Here is a 17,615-nt window from a genome sequence, read left to right as displayed (position 1 = left end):
GCCTTGTTGATAGTGCTGTTGAGAAGGTAGAGCAGCGTTTTATTATGGACAGACTTCTCCTGATCTTAGCTACTACTGTATCAATATGTTTTGACCATGACAGTTTACACTCCAGTGTTACTAGTCACCTCAACTTGATCAATTTTCACATTATTTATTACAAGGTTTATTTGAGGTTTAGGGTTTAGTGAATGATTTGTCCCAAATATAATGCTTTTCGTTTTTGAAATATTTAGGGCTAACTTATTCCTCGCCACCCATTCTAAAACTAACCGCAGCTCTTTATTAAGTGTTGCAGAGATTTCACTGTAGTAGCTGACGTGTATAGTGTTGAGTCATCAGAGGGTGGTAGCACTCGTCACAGGCCTGGGCAACTCCAGTCCTCGGGGGCCTGATTGGTGTCCCATTTTCCCCCCATCCTTAGCAAACACAGCTGATTTAAACTAATTGCATTTTTAACTGAAGATCATGATTAATTGATTATTGGAGTCTGGTGTGTTTGCTGGGGCTGGGCCAAAAGTGTGACACCAATCAGGCCCCTGAGGACTGGAGTTGCCCAGGCCTGATCTAGTGGAGTTGCCCAGGCCTGATCTAGTGGAGTTGCCCAGGCCTGCGACGAGCAGATGGACAGAATCTGTTTTGGGGGTTTCCAAGAGGAAAGACATTACCCTCAGAATATTTATGCATCTTTTTTTTAATGAGGATTATAAATGATCTGTTACAGTGAGTACGACACTAATACTGATGAACAAATTCAAATTCTCACTCATGTGTATGTGTACACTGTGTATTACCAGTTGAAGGCGTACAGTATTGTTAGGTTTTGGAAATAGAGACATCTTCAGCTGTTTATCAGAGATGTTAATTTAAGCGTGCTAAGATTTAAGGTGCTTTGCAAAACGATATAAAAAAATTCTTATACTGTAGAAGTTGATGTAGACTTGGAATGCGTCACTTGTGTGTATCATGCTTATTACACAGCTGTTTATAACTGTTGTCCTCAGGTCAAGCTGGTTAACATCAGGAATGATGACATCACAGACGGGAATCCCAAATTGACGCTGGGATTGATATGGACCATAATTCTGCACTTTCAGGTCAGATTCATGCTGTGTATTTCATTATCTGGCTGTGTGAATCACTGTGCTAGTATCCTTTCTCCATTTCTGTAATTTTTTTACTCAGCAAATTAAAATCAGTGGATGTGAATATTCCAGTGTTTTATTATTGTTAATTTGGCTGATGATTAGGATGACATGTCATGCATAGAGCTATGGTTATTGTTTCGACCAAAGTAAGATAGTTGTCGTTTAAGGGGTTCTGGATTGAGGTAGTATGTCTCTCTTAAATCGACAGTAACTTCTAGTATATTGAGGCCAGTGTGATTGAAAAGCTAGCGTGTTGCTTAAACTCGCTACAGCACTGAATTGGGATTAGCTTGCATAACACTGTGTGACATTTAGTGCAGGTTGAACAATCTAAACTGTCAGGTTCTCTTTTAATAGCTGTTGTTTCCCTCTTTGGCCACAAGATGTCAAAACAGTCTTAACAAAGTGTCCTGCCAGTGGTTATTGTAATGTAGGCCTATATCTATGTCTGTTTGTCTGCTGGCTCATACATGCCCCAGTTATTATGGCTGTGAAATGTGGCAGAATAAGAATGATCACTTACTCTGCACGTATTTTATTGATGACTGGTGATTGAAATGTGTCGATATTCATGGTAGTAACGGGTCATTTCCTGAGAGAGTTGGTCTCTTTCAAGTTCTGCACTTACAAGTGGAAAAGCTCCCCACGTGAAGTCACCTGCTGACAATGACAGGTGGATTTGAAAATGGTGCTGCAATGGTGTGATTAGTAACCTTGCTGGACCCTTGAAGTCTTGCACTAGCTCCCCAAGCTTAATGGTTATCTGAGCTGAAATGGTGAAATGGTCGTTAGGTCTGTGTACTGTTTATGCTTCCGTGGAGGGAGAGGTTAGAGGAAGTGTCACTTCCTTCAGCCTGGCTATCGCTTAAAGTTAATCTGTTTTCAGTGTCCCTAATTCCAGTGTTTTCACAGGCCCCACACCCTGAGAGCATTTGTGCCCATGTCTGTCTAGTACCACACAGACTGTCTTGCTGCAGCTGTACATTCACATGGAAACAATGGATGCACACTAGGGGGTAGATGGTACCATCAGTAGCAGCACTAGGTGGATCTAGTGTTGCATTTCTGAGGCCTAGTGAAGGACACACTGCTAATTCTCTCTCTCTCTCTCTCTCTCTCTCAATTCAATTCAATTCAATTCAAGGGGCTTTATTGGCATGGGAAACATGTGTTAACATTGCCAAAGCAAGTGAGGTAGGTAATATACAAAAGTCAAATAAACAATAAAAATGAACAGTAAACATTACACATACAGAAGTTTCAAAACAATAAAGACATTACAAATGTCATATTATATATATGCAGTGTTGTAACAATGTACAAATGGTTAAAGCACACAAGTTAAAATAAATAAACATAAATATGGGTTGTATTTACAGTGGTGTTTGTTCTTCACTGGTTGCCCTTTTCTTGTGGCAACAGGTCACAAATCTTGCTGCTGTGATGGCACACTGTGGAATTTCACCCAGTAGATATGGGAGTTTATCAAAATTGGATTTGTTTTCGAATTCTTTGTGGATCTGTGTAATCTGAGGGAAATATGTCTCTCTAATATGGTCATACATTGGGCAGGAGGTTAGGAAGTGCAGCTCAGTTTCCACCTCATTTTGTGGGCAGTGTGCACATAGCCTGTCTTCTCTTGAGAGCCATGTCTGCCTACGGCGGCCTTTCTCAATAGCAAGGCTATGCTCACTGAGTCTGTACATAGTCAAAGCTTTCCTTAAGTTTGGGTCAGTCACAGTGGTCAGGTATTCTGCCACTGTGTACTCTCTGTTTAGGGCCAAATAGCATTCTAGTTTGCTCTGTTTTTTTGTTAATTCTTTCCAATGTGTCAAGTAATTATCTTTTTGTTTTCTCATGATTTGGTTGGGTCTAATTGTGCTGTTGTCCTGGGGCTCTGTGGGGTGTGTTTGTGTTTGTGAACAGAGCCCTAGGACCAGCTTGCTTAGGGGACTCTTCTCCAGGTTCATCTCTCTGTAGGTGATGGCTTTGTTATGGAAGGTTTGGGAATCGCTTCCTTTTAGGTGGTTGTAGAATTTAACGGCTCTTTTCTGGATTTTGATAATTAGTGGGTATCGGCCTAATTCTGCTCTGCATGCATTATTTGGTGTTCTACGTTGTACACGGAGGATATTTTTGCAGAATTCTGCATGCAGAGTCTCAATTTGGTGTTTGTCCCATTTTGTGAAATCTTGGTTGGTGAGCGGACCCCAGACCTCACAACCATAAAGGGCAATGGGCTCTATGACTGATTCAAGTATTTTTAGCCAGATCCTAATTGGTATGTTGAAATTTATGTTCCTTTTGATGGCATAGAAGGCCCTTCTTGCCTTGTCTCTCAGATCGTTCACAGCTTTGTGGAAGTTACCTGTGGTGCTGATGTTTAGGCCGAGGTATGTATAGTTTTTTGTGTGCTCTAGGGCAACGGTGTCTAGATGGAATTTGTGGTCCTGGTGACTGGACCTTTTTTGGAACACCATTATTTTGGTCTTACTGAGATTTACTGTCAGGGCCCAGGTCTGACAGAATCTGTGCAGAAGATCTAGGTGCTGCTGTAGGCCCTCCTTGGTTGGTGACAGAAGCACCAGATCATCAGCAAACAGTAGACATTTGACTTCGGATTCTAGTAGGGTGAGACCGGGTGCTGCAGACTGTTCTAGTGCCCGCGCCAATTCGTTGATATATATGTTGAAGAGGGTGGGGCTTAAGCTGCATCCCTGTCTCACCCCACGACCCTGTGTGAAGAAATGTGTGTGTTTTTTGCCAATTTTAACCGCACACTTGTTGTTTGTGTACATGGATTTTATAATGTCGTATGTTTTACCCCCAACACCACTTTCCATCAATTTGTATAGCAGACCCTCATGCCAAATTGAGTCGAAGGCTTTTTTGAAATCAACAAAGCATGAGAAGACTTTGCCTTTGTTTTGGTTTGTTTGGTTGTCAATTAGGGTGTGTAGGGTGAATACATGGTCTGTTGTACGGTAATTTGGTAAAAAGCCAATTTGACATTTGCTCAGTACATTGTTTTCATTGAGGAAATGTACGAGTCTGCTGTTAATGATAATGCAGAGTATTTTCCCAAGGTTACTGTTGACGCATATTCCACGGTAGTTATTGGGGTCAAATTTGTCTCCACTTTTGTGGATTGGGGTGATCAGTCCTTGGTTCCAAATATTGGGGAAGATGCCAGAGCTAAGGACGATGTTAAAGAGTTTTAGTATAGCCAATTGGAATTTGTTGTCTGTATATTTGATCATTTCATTAAGGATACCATCAACACCACAGGCCTTTTTGGGTTTGAGGGTTTTTATTTTGTCCTGTAACTCATTCAAGGTAATTGGAGAATCCAATGGGTTCTGGTAGTCTTTAATAGTTGATTCTAGGATTTGTATTTGATCATGTATATGTTTTTGTTCTTTATTCTTTGTTATAGAGCCAAAAAGATTGGAGAAGTGGTTTACCCATACATCTCCATTTTGGATAGATAATTCTTCGTGTTGTTGTTTGTTTAGTGTTTTCCAATTTTCCCAGAATTGGTTAGAGTCTATGGAGTCTTCAATTACATTGAGCTGATTTCTGACGTGCTGTTCCTTCTTTTTCCGTAGTGTATTTCTGTATTGTTTTAGTGATTCACCATAGTGAAGGCGTAGACTCAGGTTTTCCGGGTCTCTATGTTTTTGGTTGGACAGGTTCCTCAATTTATTTCTTAGATTTTTGCATTCTTTATCAAACCATTTGTCATTGTTGTTCATTTTCTTCGGTTTTCTATTTGAGATTTTTAGATTTGATAGGGAAGCTGAGAGGTCAAATATACTGTTAAGATTTTCTACTGCCAAGTTTACACCTTCACTATTGCAGTGGAACATTTTACCCAGGAAGTTGTCTAAAAGGGATTGAATTTGCTGTTGCCTAATTGTTTTTTGGTAGGTTTCCAAACTGCATTCCTTCCATCTATAGCATTTCTTAATGTTACTCAGTTCCTTTGGCTTTGATGCCTCATGATTGAGTATTGCTCTGTTCAAGTAGACTGTGATTTTGCTGTGGTCTGATAGGGGTGTCAGTGGGCTGACTGTGAACGCTCTGAGAGACTCTGGGTTGAGGTCAGTGATAAAGTAGTCTACAGTGCTACTGCCAAGAGATGAGCTATAGGTGAACCTACCATAGGAGTCCCCTCGAAGCCTACCATTGACTATGTACATACCCAGCGTGCGACAGAGCTGCAGGAGTTGTGACCCGTTTTTGTTGGTTATGTTGTCATAGTTGTGCCTAGGGGGGCATATGGGGGAGGGAATGCTGTCACCTGCAGGCAGGTCTCTCTCTCTCTCTCTCTCTCTCTCTCTCTCTCTCTCTCTCTCTCTCTCTCTCTCTCTCTCTCTCTCTTTCTCGCTCTCTCTCTTTCTCTCTCTGTCTCTCTCTCTCTCTCTCTCTCTCTCTCTCTCTCTCTCTCTCTCTCTCTCTCTCTCTCTCTCTCTCTCTCTCTCTCTCTCTCTCTCTCTCTCTCTCTCTCTCTCTCTCTCTCTCTCTCTCTCTCTCTCTCTCTGTTAGTTTCTGTCTCTCTATCTCTCACTCTCTCTAGCTCTCTGTCTCTTTCTCTCTCTCTCCCTCTCTAGCTCTCTCTATCTCTCACTGTCTCTCTCCCTCTCTAGCTCTCTCTCTCTCTCTCTCTCTCTCTCTTTCTCTTTCTCTGTCTCCCTCTCTAGCTCTCTCTCTCTATCTTTCTCTTTCTCTGTCTCTCTATCTTTCTCTTTCTCTGTCTCCCTCTCTTTCTGTCTCTCTGTCTCTCTGTCTCTGTCTCTGTGTCTCTCTGTTTCTCTGTCTCTGTGTCTCTCTGTTTCTCTGTCTCTGTGTCTCTGTGTCTCTCTCTCTCTCTCTCTCTCTCTCTCTCTCTCTCTCTCTCTCTCTCTCTCTCTCTCTCTCTCTATCTCTCTCTCTCCCTCTCTGTCTCTGTCTCTCTCTCTGTCTCTGTCAATTCAATTCAAGGGGCTTTATTGGCATGGGAAACATGTGTTAACATTGCCAAAGCAAGTGAGGTAGGTAATATACAAAAGTCAAATAAACAATAAAAATGAACAGTAAACATTACACATACAGAAGTTTCAAAACAATAAAGACATTACAAATGTCATATTATATATATGCAGTGTTGTAACAATGTACAAATGGTTAAAGCACACAAGTTAAAATAAATAAACATAAATATGGGTTGTATTTACAGTGGTGTTTGTTCTTCACTGGTTGCCCTTTTCTTGTGGCAACAGGTCACAAATCTTGCTGCTGTGATGGCACACTGTGGAATTTCACCCAGTAGATATGGGAGTTTATCAAAATTGGATTTGTTTTCGAATTCCTTGTGGATCTGTGTAATCTGAGGGAAATATGTCTCTCTAATATGGTCATACATTGGGCAGGAGGTTAGGAAGTGCAGCTCAGTTTCCACCTCATTTTGTGGGCAGTGTGCACATAGCCTGTCTTCTCTTGAGAGCCATGTCTGCCTACGGCGGCCTTTCTCAATAGCAAGGCTATGCTCACTGAGTCTGTACATAGTCAAAGCTTTCCTTAAGTTTGGGTCAGTCACAGTGGTCAGGTATTCTGCCACTGTGTACTCTCTGTTTAGGGCCAAATAGCATTCTAGTTTGCTCTGTTTTTTTGTTAATTCTTTCCAATGTGTCTCTGTCTCTGTCTCTCTCTCTCTCTCTCTCTCTATCTTTCTCTTTCTCTGTCTCCCTCTCTTGCTCTCTTGCTCTCTCTCTCTCTCTCTCTCTCTCTCTCTCTCTCTCTCTCTCTCTGTCTCTCTCTCTGTCTCTGTGTTTCTGTCTCTGTCTCTCTCTCTGTCTCTCTCTCTCTCTCTCTCTCTCTCTCTCTCTCTCTCTCTCTCTCTCTCTCTCTCTCTCTCTGTCTCTCTCTCTGTCTCTCTCTCTGTCTCTCTCTCTGTCTCTCTCAGGCCCCTGCTATGGATTATTAATATATCTGGCACAGTCAGCCTGCAGGCTGTTCTCCACTGGGTTACAGTATGGGAAAGGAATGTTAGCAGCAGCTAGCCTTATGACTCCCTAACTTAGAACCACACCATGGTAGAAAGACAAGAAGCAGCATGCACTTGTATGCACTTACTGTACAGTAAGCTGTTTAGCTGCATTAGTTCATACACTCCACTACATATTTATTTGGACAGTGAAGCTAAAACTTTTAATTTGGCTCGTAACTCCAGCACATAACTCAAATGTCACCTTATATTTGAGGATATTTTCATACGTATATGTTTTACAGTTTACAAATAATGCACAAATAATTGTTTTTGTTGTGTTACGGATTATTTTGCGCCCAATAGAAATTAATGGTAAATCATGTATTGTGTCATTTTGGAGTCACTTGTATTGTAAATAAGAATAGAATATGTTTCTGAGATGCACAAAGATCATGCCTCCAAAATATGCTAACCTCTCAGCATTACCAATAACAGGGGAGGCTAGCAATTTTTGGGGGGGTATGGTATTTATACCTCTGTAACTTTCTCACTCATCATGAGTTACAAAACCAATTAAGTAGCCTGCTAATATTGTTTGACTCGCTAAGTCTAGGGGTCTTAGGCCTAGTTAACTGGTCTGTTACCTGATTTGATGTGTGCATAAATGTGAGAAGTAAGCTTATGCAACCTGATGTTGAATGTACATTTTCCCAGGAGACAGCCACTTTACCTTAGGGACAGCTCCTTCTTGACCTCTTGGTCGCCCAGTCAAAGGCGAATATTATTTGTTCAGATGGTGACGAAACATAAACATGTACGAAAAGGAAAAATACCTAAGCCATGCCCAAACTGAAGACTCATAACCAAACGAAAGGCCTCGTAGTCACCAAAGAAAACCAGTAGCTTCACGGCCTTTCCAGCTGGGACTCTCACTGACTTTCACCTTGATTGGCTGCACCTGATGTGCTTATCAACCAGGCTCAGCACTTGGACAAGGTTGCTGCCGCCCCCTGGAGGATGGAGTGTGGAAGTCGTAGTGAGCTGTAGTGTGATGTCTAAACTACCTTCCCTATTCTCTAACATTATCCACTCTTCATTCATGATTATCCGTAAGCATGGTAGCATCCACATTAATGTAGAAGTGTTGAGAAAAATATTATATTCTTATTTACAATAAAAGTGACTCCAAAATGACACAATGCACTATTTACCATTCATTTCTATTGGGCACAACGTAATCCGAAACACAACCAAAACAAACTCAAAGAAAAGGTGACATTATTTACTGTCGCCTCATATATAACGTTTTATTTCATATCCAAAATGCTGGAGTATAGAGCCAAAGTTTTAGCTTCACTGGCCAATTAAATACACAGGGGAGTGTATTTTTCCATAAGTGTACAATACCAATTCAACAGACAGAGAGCAGTGTTGTAGTGTCTAGCTGCATGCCTCAACATCTCTCCTGTCTCTCCTCTGTTGCCTAGACACCCCAGCCTCCATGAGGTCTGGTAAAAACAAAAAGAGACTGAATATTTTGAAAGTGAATCGTTTGAAGTTCCTGTTGCAGAAGGACAAATATGGTAATAATGAAATAATTTTCTAATGCTTGGAATCATAAAACATGCTGACGGGTAGCTAGGGGGGATGTGTGTCTACACCTGCCCCTGTCACTCTTACGCGTGCCGCTGGGCATTTGTACTAGCTAGTGATTGTGGACCTGTAGATTCTTGATTTTTCAGGGTTGCATGGCAGTTGGAAAACATGTTGATCAGTTCTGTATGGGGTTAAAACCTAGCTGTCAGAAAAGCAGTGTGAAATAGTGATGGACCCCACCCTGTTTTGATGCTACCGGACTCTCTCATAAAGGTATTGGATGGAACAAGTTGCCATTACCTATAGTAGGATGATCCAGCCATTCGGTCATTATCGTCCAATGGCATTGTGTTAATTCTCTGATATATTTCCTTTTAAGAACGTCATATGTCATTCGTACATCACTTGCTATGGTATTATAAGAAGATAAGCAATAGACTGTAGCTATTGAAGTTATACAAAAGCATTCCAGACTGTTTTGTTGAGAATTGCTTTACAAAGGCAGCCCCCAGGTGTGTTTACATAATGTATACATTGAAGTCCCTGCTGTGTTCCCTACAATGGGAAGCATATTGCATATCCACCCTTGGGACAAGGCATTGAAAGCCTGGTGCATTGTCTTCCACTCAGTCAGTCTCATGTGGAAATCAATAGCTGCAGTGAGACCGGAATACACTGCAGAGACGATGCAGTGAGTATTCAGGTCTCACTTCATTGTCTCGGCAGTGTATGCAGGTCTCAATGCATCGTCTCGGCAGTGTATTCAGGTCTCACTTCCTTGTCTCGGCAGTATATTCAGGTCTCACTGCATCTTCACGGCATTGTATTCAGGTCTCACTGCATTTTCTCGGCAGTGTATTCAAGTCTCACTTCATCGTCTTGGCAGTGTATTCAGGTCTCACTGCATCGTCACGACAGTGTATTCAGGTCTCACTTCCTTGTCTCGGCAGTGTATTCAGGTCTCACTGCATCGTCTCAGCAGTGAAGATGCAGTGAGACCTGAATACACTGCCGAGACGATGCAGTGAGACCTGAATACACTGCCGAGACGATGCAGTAAGACCTGAATACACTGCCAAGACGATGAAGTGAGACTTGAATACACTGCCGAGAAAATGCAGTGAGACCTGAATACACTGCCGAGACGATGCAGTGAGACCTGAATACACTGCCCGAGACGATGCAGTGAGACCTGAATACACTGCCCGAGACGATGCAGTAAGACCTGAATATACTGCCGTGACGATGCATCATCATATTGTTGCTCTTTGGTCTCTACAGTGTCGTCTGACTGACAGTCAAGATCTCCAAGGGTTACGAAAACAAATCTCACTGACAGAAACCAATCTATGGAGGCTTTGGACTTGTTTCACCAGGGGACATAATACATGTGATAGGATGGAGTCTGCCATAATGTAATGAACACATCTCTCTCTCTTCCGTCCTTCCATCCTTCCACCCTTCTCTACCCTTTGTCATCTGAAGATCCAACAAGAGATTAAAGACAGCCATTTGCTGGAAGCACTAACATCCTGTTAGATGGGTGAATAAAAAGGATGAAAGGATAAAGTAGGATGACATTGCAAAACAAACATCTGAGATGAGTCAGTGAAATATATGTCTGTATTTTAAGACTTTATTCAATGCTGGAAGACTGTAATTATATTTTCCACATTGGTTTGCACGGAATGAGAAATTACAGTATGCCAAAACTCAGATATTATTTAAACACCACAGGAATTAATATATATATATATATACTGAACAAAAATATAAACGCAACGAGCAACAATTTCAAAGATTTTACTGAGTTACAGTTCATATAAGGAAATCAGTCAATTGAAATAAATAAATTAGGCCCTAATCTATGGATTTCACATGACTGGGAATACAGATATGCATCTGTTGGTCACAGATACCTTAAACAAAATGGGCCTCACTATGGGCATCAGGATCTGGTCACGGTATTTCTGTGCATTCAAATTGCCATCGTTAAAATGCAATTGTGTTCGTTGTCCGTAGCTTATGCCTGCCCATACCATAACCCCACCGCCACCATGGGGCACTCTGTTCACAACGTTGACATCAGCAAACCACTCGCCCACACGACGCCATACACGTGGTCTGCCAAATTCTCTAAAAGGACATTGGAGGTGGCTTATTGTAGAGAAATTAACATTCAATTCTCTGAAAACAGCTCTGGTGGACATTCTTTCAGTCTGCATACCAATTGCACGCTCCCTTTAATCTGTGACATTGTGTTGTGTGAAAAAACGTCACATTTTATAGTGGTCTTTTATTGTCCCCAGCACAAGGTGAACCTGTGTAATGATCATGCTGTTTAATCAGCTTCTTGATATGCCACACCTGTCAGGTGGATGGATTATCTTGGCGAAGGATAAATGCTCACTAACAGAGATGTAAACAAATTTGTGCACGACATTTGAAGGAAATAAGCTTTTTGTGGCTATGGAACATTTCTGGGATCTTTTATTTCAGCTCAGGAAACATGGGACCAACACTTGTTGCGTTGTTGCGTTCATATTTTGTTCAGTTTATATATACATTAACATAGAAAGCAGATTTTCCATGAAAGTAAAGATAGGCTGCTCTTGTGTTATGGTTTATGAAGTAGTTTTGCTTTTGTGCAGTATACTGTGTATTTTGAATGTACTGTAGCCAGCCAGGTATACAGTATTTAAACTGCAGGACCTAGTTGTGGAACCTTCATGGGAGATGTCACTGCCGTCAGAATAGTGTCAGAGCCTGGTGGGACACTTCTTTTTAGTTGTACTATGCAAAGAAATTATGTCTACTATTTCAATAATCACTCTTCCTGAGGTCTTGCCAATTTAACTATCTGTCCCAAATTGTGTTGAATATATTAAACAAAAATCACAAGCTTTATATGCTTTTCATGGACAGTACATTCTACACAATTCACATATACAATTACATATAATCTAATCATTATGTGTGTTCCATAGGTCGTATAGTGTACACAAGTCACTTCCTGTGCTAAGTGTATTCTGTATTTGCCCTCAGTTGAACTGGGATGGCAATGGTCTGGCTGGATAATAGTGTTTGTTTAAACCATTGGACTCAAGCCCCACTTCTGGCTTTGTGATTGTATACAGTCTGATTAATAGACAAAGTGGTAGGGCTTTGTTAGTTGCCAGTTTTGTTGACCCATGCTGTCCTGTTATTTTAAAAGCCCCTATTTAAAAGCCCCTAGATTCTCTCTGCTTGGTACTGCCTATCAGGGAAGGCCAACTTGCTGAGCAAAGTTTTCCCATATGGTGTAATCAGTGGCCATTAGCCGGCAGAGCAGACCCCTGACAGCCAGCTGATCTTGTCCTGCTGCTCTCCCTCGCTGCCCTCGTCAGACAGGCAGCCCTGTTATAAACAGCCGCATTTGACGAAATTCAGTTTAGTTTCCATTAGTTTTCAAAATCGAATTTACTAGTTTTTATTTAAAGTTATATAAAAACATTTCTATTTGTTTTTTATATGATTTAGTTTCAGTTTTAGTGTTAGGGACAGAAAGTAGACTATGCGTGGGAGGCAAGGAGCCATGTCACTTCTTGCAACTGTGGGGCAGTAATGCATAAGGCAGTAGTTTTCAAAGTCGGGGTCACGACCATAGTGGGAAATTGCAGTGAAAGCACACCCAGAGGGGGCTGTGTTTACACTTCAGATGAGGAGGACACCCTGAAACAGGAAGCAGGGCTGTTTGTTTGTCTGTCAGCTGTGAGGTAGAATCATTTAGGACGTGGCAGTGCCTCTGCCTCTCCGGTGGTGCGTTTATGTGTTTGTGTTGGATTAGCCGGGCAAAGGAAATGTTTCAGAGACTTAGAGGATTCCTAAGAGCAGAGCAGTTGAGAGGAGAGCAGTGACAGAGAGAGGAGTGACGGAAGAGAGGAGTGACGGAAGGAAGTGCCTGGGACATCTCAGCTGTGTTCTTCTGGGAGTCTGCGACAGGCAGACAGGCAGGCATAAGGACAGACCCATCTCTGTGTGAAGGGGAGGGGTGTTTGAGTCTGTTGCCAGGCTGCCTGCCATCACCTCCTCTCCGCCCCCTTGGAGGAGAACTATGGCTGCCTCTCAGTGGAATAACAGAGCTCTAGATCAAGTTATGTTCACTAGCGGAATCCCGGCGTGAAAACTACAGTTAGAAGGAACTAAACACAGTTTATAGAAAGGGAATGCATGTCTGACAGTCATGGGCAACGTGTGTGGCTGTGTGAGGGGCCCCAAGGAGGAATGTTATGTGGACCACACCAAAGCTCCGCTCAGCCCCGAGTCCAAAGAGCACCGCGGCCGGCGCTACTTTCAGAGGAAGAAGAAGAGGAAATTGGGGGAGTTTCAGCGGCAGGAATCCCTCCAGAGCAGAGGGGGAGAGAGCGTCCAGAGTAAGGAGGATATCCCCAGGAGGGTAGAGCTCCAGCATGAAGCAGACATGGGCATCAGGGAGAGCCAGGTTGGGATGGAGGGAGCACCGGAAGGAGAGACACCCAGACCCAGGCTGGGAAGTATCAGCAAAAGGCTGTATGTTGGGGAGGTCCCCAAAGTTCCTCTTGGGAATAAGTTAGCATCGCAATCGGGAAAAATTTCAGCACACCAGACAGACCAAGAGGCAATTCTCCATGGCATCACCAAGACCTCCAGGAGTATCGCTCCTAAGGACGGCCTGCTGGAAAAGAAGCTGTCACATAAGCAGTTGACGCGGGCAGTGACATTCGGCGCCATGGAGCATATGCTCCAAACCCTGAGAGGAGACAATGACAGATCAGAGAACCTAGAAGAGCTCCCCGAAATCATATGGAGCACTCAAGTTCACAAGAGGAGGAGGGTCCACACCTGCTCTGGAAGAGGGTCCCTCTCTCCAGAATATCTGGAGTCTCTCCAAGTGTCTGCCAAGTGTACATCCGCCCAGCAAGAGGTAAACCAAGTGCAAGCTATTTATAGCCAGCCAATATGTGTGGACCAAAATGTCATGTGCTAGCGTATCAGTAGCCAGCTATTGTAACAATGGCTGCAACTATGAGGTCTGGAGCTCATTAATGTTTTCAAATTTGAAAAACATTTAAATATATATTTTGTGTCTGTTACGGGTCAGCATGTACAGTTGAAGTCGGAAGTTTACATACACTTAGGTTGGAGTCATTAAAACTCATTTTTCAACCACTCCACACATTTATTGTTAACAAACTATAGTTTTGGCAAGTCAGTTAGGACATCTACTTTGTGCATGACACAAGTCATTTTTCCAACAATTGTTTACAGACAGATTATTTCACTTATAATTAATTGTATCACAATTCCAGTGGGTCAGAAGTTTACATCACTAAGTTGACTGTGCCTTTAAACAGCTTGGAATATTCCAGAAAATTATGTCATGACTTTAGAAGCTTCTGATAGGCTAATTGACATAATTTGAGTCAATTGGAGGTGTACCTGTAGATGTATTTCAAGGCCTACCTTCAATCTCAGTGCCTCTTTGCTTGACATCATGGGAAAATCATAAGAAATCAGACAAGCCCTCAGAATTTTTTTGTAGATCTCCACAAGTCTGGTTAATTTCCAAATGGTTGAAGGTACCACGTTCATCTATACAAACAATAGTACACAAGTATAAATACCATGGGACCACGCAGCCATCATACCGCTCAAGAAGGAGACGCATTCTGTCTCCTAGAGATGAACGTACTTTGGTGCGAAAAGGAAGAAGCCACTGCTCCAAAACCGCCATAAAAAAGCCAGACTACGGTTTGCAACTGCACATGGAGAAAAATCCTCTGGTCTGATGAAACAAAAATTGAACTGTTTGGCCATAATGACGATCGTTATGTTTAGAGGAAAAAGTGGGAGGCTTGCAAGCCGAAGAACACCATCCCAACCGTGAAGAACGGGGGTGGCAGCATCATGTGGGGGTGCTTTGCTTCAGAAGGGACTAGTGCACTTCACAAAATAGATGGCATCATGAGGTAGGAAAATGATGTGGATATATTGAAGCAACATCTCAAGACATCAGTCAGGAAGTTAAAGCTTGGTCGCAAATGGGTCTTCCAAATGGACAATGACCCCAAGCATACTTCCAAAGTTGTGGCAAAATTGCTAAAGGACAACAAAGTTAAGCTATTGGAGTGGCCATCACAAAGCTCTGACCTCAATCGCATAGAACATTTGTGGGCAGAACTGAAAAAGTGTGTGTGAGCAAGGAGGCCTACAAACCTGACTCAGTTACATCAACTCTGTCAGGAGGAATGGGCCAAAATTCACCCAACTTATTGTGGGAAGCTTGTGGAAGGCTACCCGAAATGTTTGACCCAAGATAAACAATTTAAAGGCAATGCCACCAAATACTAACTGAGTGTATGTAAACTACTGACCCACTGGGAATGTGATGAAATAAATAAAAGCTGAAACAAATCATTCTCTCTACTCTCTATTGTGAAAAACTGAGTTTAAATGTATTTGGCTGAGGTGTATGTAAACTCCCAACTTCAACTGTAAATATCGCTCCCAGTGGTGATCATAGCTCAGAGCGCTTATATTCTTTATCTGACAGTTCTAATCACGTCTGGCTCTTTGTGAACGAGTGGAAACATGAAGAGTGGTTTGTTCGTTATGTTCGCCTACATCCCCTTGATTTTTTGCTTTTTTAGCAGCACATTCACCATTCTACCAACTACCCAGCTCACTGTCGGCTCAATAGGCAACTTGAGACGCTGCTGATAGTGTGTTTGCGACATGCCGGACAAAAGGCAGTTTTAAAACCGTCCCGTGACTCCTGCCGTGTCTACAGACATCCCCCAAATAAATAAAAAATGATTTGTGGAGGATGAGTGCACAACTGGAAAATGTCGCTCATACTGTAGATATGTCAGTCAGGTGGCTAGCAGAGACTTCTGCCGGCAGATAACGTTGAAGGGCCCTAGCTTGTATTTCTTAGCCAGTTAGAAGGCTGAAGGAAGAAGCTAACGTTAAACGAAAAAAATATGCTACATAAAAAAGAGAGTAGGCTACTGAGACAGACAGTGAATTGGGCATGTGGTGCTCAGTGGTGAGGCTGAGGGAGGAGGAAGCAGAGGAGACAGAGAGAGAGAGGATGCAAGCAGAGAGAGAGGTTAGCACTGTGGTTCCCAAAATTGGGTCCGGGTCCCCTGAGAAATCTGTACTAATCTTATCAAACAATAAGAGATGTTTCAATATGAACATCTCCATATGGCCTATCTCCCTTGTAGGCTGACATTAAAATGCAATCAACATGTAAACAATACAGTTTAGAAAAACGTAATATGTTTTCCTTTCATCACTGATGCTACTTGTCAGTGTGAATCATTTCTCATATTTCCCTCCTTTCAGGGGTAGGTAGCCTAGTGGTTAGAGCGTTGGGCCAGTAATTGAAAGGTTGCTGGATCAAATCCTGAGCTGACAAGGTAAAAATCTGTCTTTCTGCTGAGCAAGGCAGTGAACCCACTGTTCCCAGGGCGCAGTGGATATCGATTATGTCAGCCCCCCTCACCTCTCTGATTCCTGCTCAGCAGGAAATGCAAACTTGTAGTGTATTGGAGGTTTCTGAAGTTTTGTCATTTCCACTTTGAAATTTCAGACTTGATTTGCCCTAACGAAAAATGTATAAGCCCCTACAAAAATGTCAATTAATGATAATCCAGATAATAATTCGCATTTCCTGCAGCTGCAGGATTATTTTCCTGCTGTAGCAACCTGGCTCAAATTAAGGTCCTACATCTGTACAGATGCTTTCGTATGTTTTCATTATTCTGTGAAGTGTTGTTCCATTGCAGTGGTGTTGCATGGAGACAGTGTTTGAGTTGATGTGTGATTTGGCTTAACGCCACTATCTTTCCCTGTACTGTACTGGCAGACTGCTAACCACCATTTGCTCTCTAAAACCATCCAGAAGACAACTATATTTACACTATGACATCGTGTAAGAATCCCTTTGAGTCAAATAACCGCATAACTGGCATCATCACATGCTGTGATGTAGAGCTGTAATATACACTGTACATCCTACAAAGCCACGACACATGAACACAGAGATAATTACAAAGCTCTATGTAGTTAACTAACTTGTTTCTCTTCACAAGATATTTCACTCAGCAGTGTTTCTGGTGAGCCTCACCTCAGCTCGAGTTTGGCTACTAGGGTTCTACCACTTATGACAAACCAGGTTCTAAACTGGTTTGATCCTGGTTTTATGGAAAAATCATGCATCTTTTATTTATGTATACAATGTGTTTGCTGTCAAATTATTGGGTTTTAGCTATGTAGTATACTTCAGTGATAAACAGCTGGCATTTGGAAAGGTTATTTGTTCTTTGATTCTCCTTGAAATGTTGATGTTATGATTACTGAGGTCCATGCAACTCGCCCACTCCTTACTTCTCAGACACAGCTTATATCAATGTCTATCGTTTGCTACTCAATTTCCCAGTTTTCAGATTCTAAAGGAAAATATTACACGGTGCACCCCCACCCCTCCCACACAAAAAAAGAAGAAGAAAAGTATTTTACCACTAGCACTGACTGCTGATAACTACTCTGAGGGAAAATGCTACGTTTGTGAAATGTATATGTCTCACCTAGCTATCTTAAGATGAATACACTAACTGTAAGTCTCTCTGGATAAGAGTGTCAGCTGAATGACTAAAATGTACATGTAAATCCCAAAGGAAGCATCTTATTGCGGCGAGACCACTATTTTCCATGACGTAATTCTAAGTATACGAAAGTCTAACAACCTTGTGTTCATGTTGGTCCTTTGAGCAATTTACAAATTTGTCCTCATCAAACTACGCACAATTTTTTTTTCATTATTTTATTTAACTAGGCAAGTCAATTCCCCATAATGACAAAGCGAAAATAAATGTATT

General features: G+C 42.1%; 1 protein-coding gene across 31 annotated transcripts in view; it reads left to right on the top strand.

Moving 5' to 3' along the window:
- LOC139580464 (microtubule-actin cross-linking factor 1-like) overlaps positions 1–17,615 on the top strand; it is a 199,459-nt gene that overhangs the window by 78,049 nt on the left and 103,795 nt on the right. For 30 of the 31 annotated variants that reach the window (XM_071409167.1, XM_071409164.1, XM_071409156.1 and 27 more), the window contains one exon: positions 1,005–1,097. In XM_071409167.1, the coding sequence (XP_071265268.1) occupies positions 1,005–1,097 (93 nt within the window). Of the gene's footprint in view, positions 1–1,004; positions 1,098–12,179; positions 13,655–17,615 lie in introns of those variants that run through there. The other variant, XM_071409173.1, reaches the window with a different exon arrangement.

The sequence above is a fragment of the Salvelinus alpinus genome, chromosome 7 (assembly GCF_045679555.1).
Source record: "Salvelinus alpinus chromosome 7, SLU_Salpinus.1, whole genome shotgun sequence".
Lineage (NCBI taxonomy): Eukaryota > Metazoa > Chordata > Actinopteri > Salmoniformes > Salmonidae > Salvelinus > Salvelinus alpinus.
The sequence above is the reverse complement of the archived record's forward strand: the minus strand, read 5'-3'. Positions and strand labels throughout refer to the sequence as shown.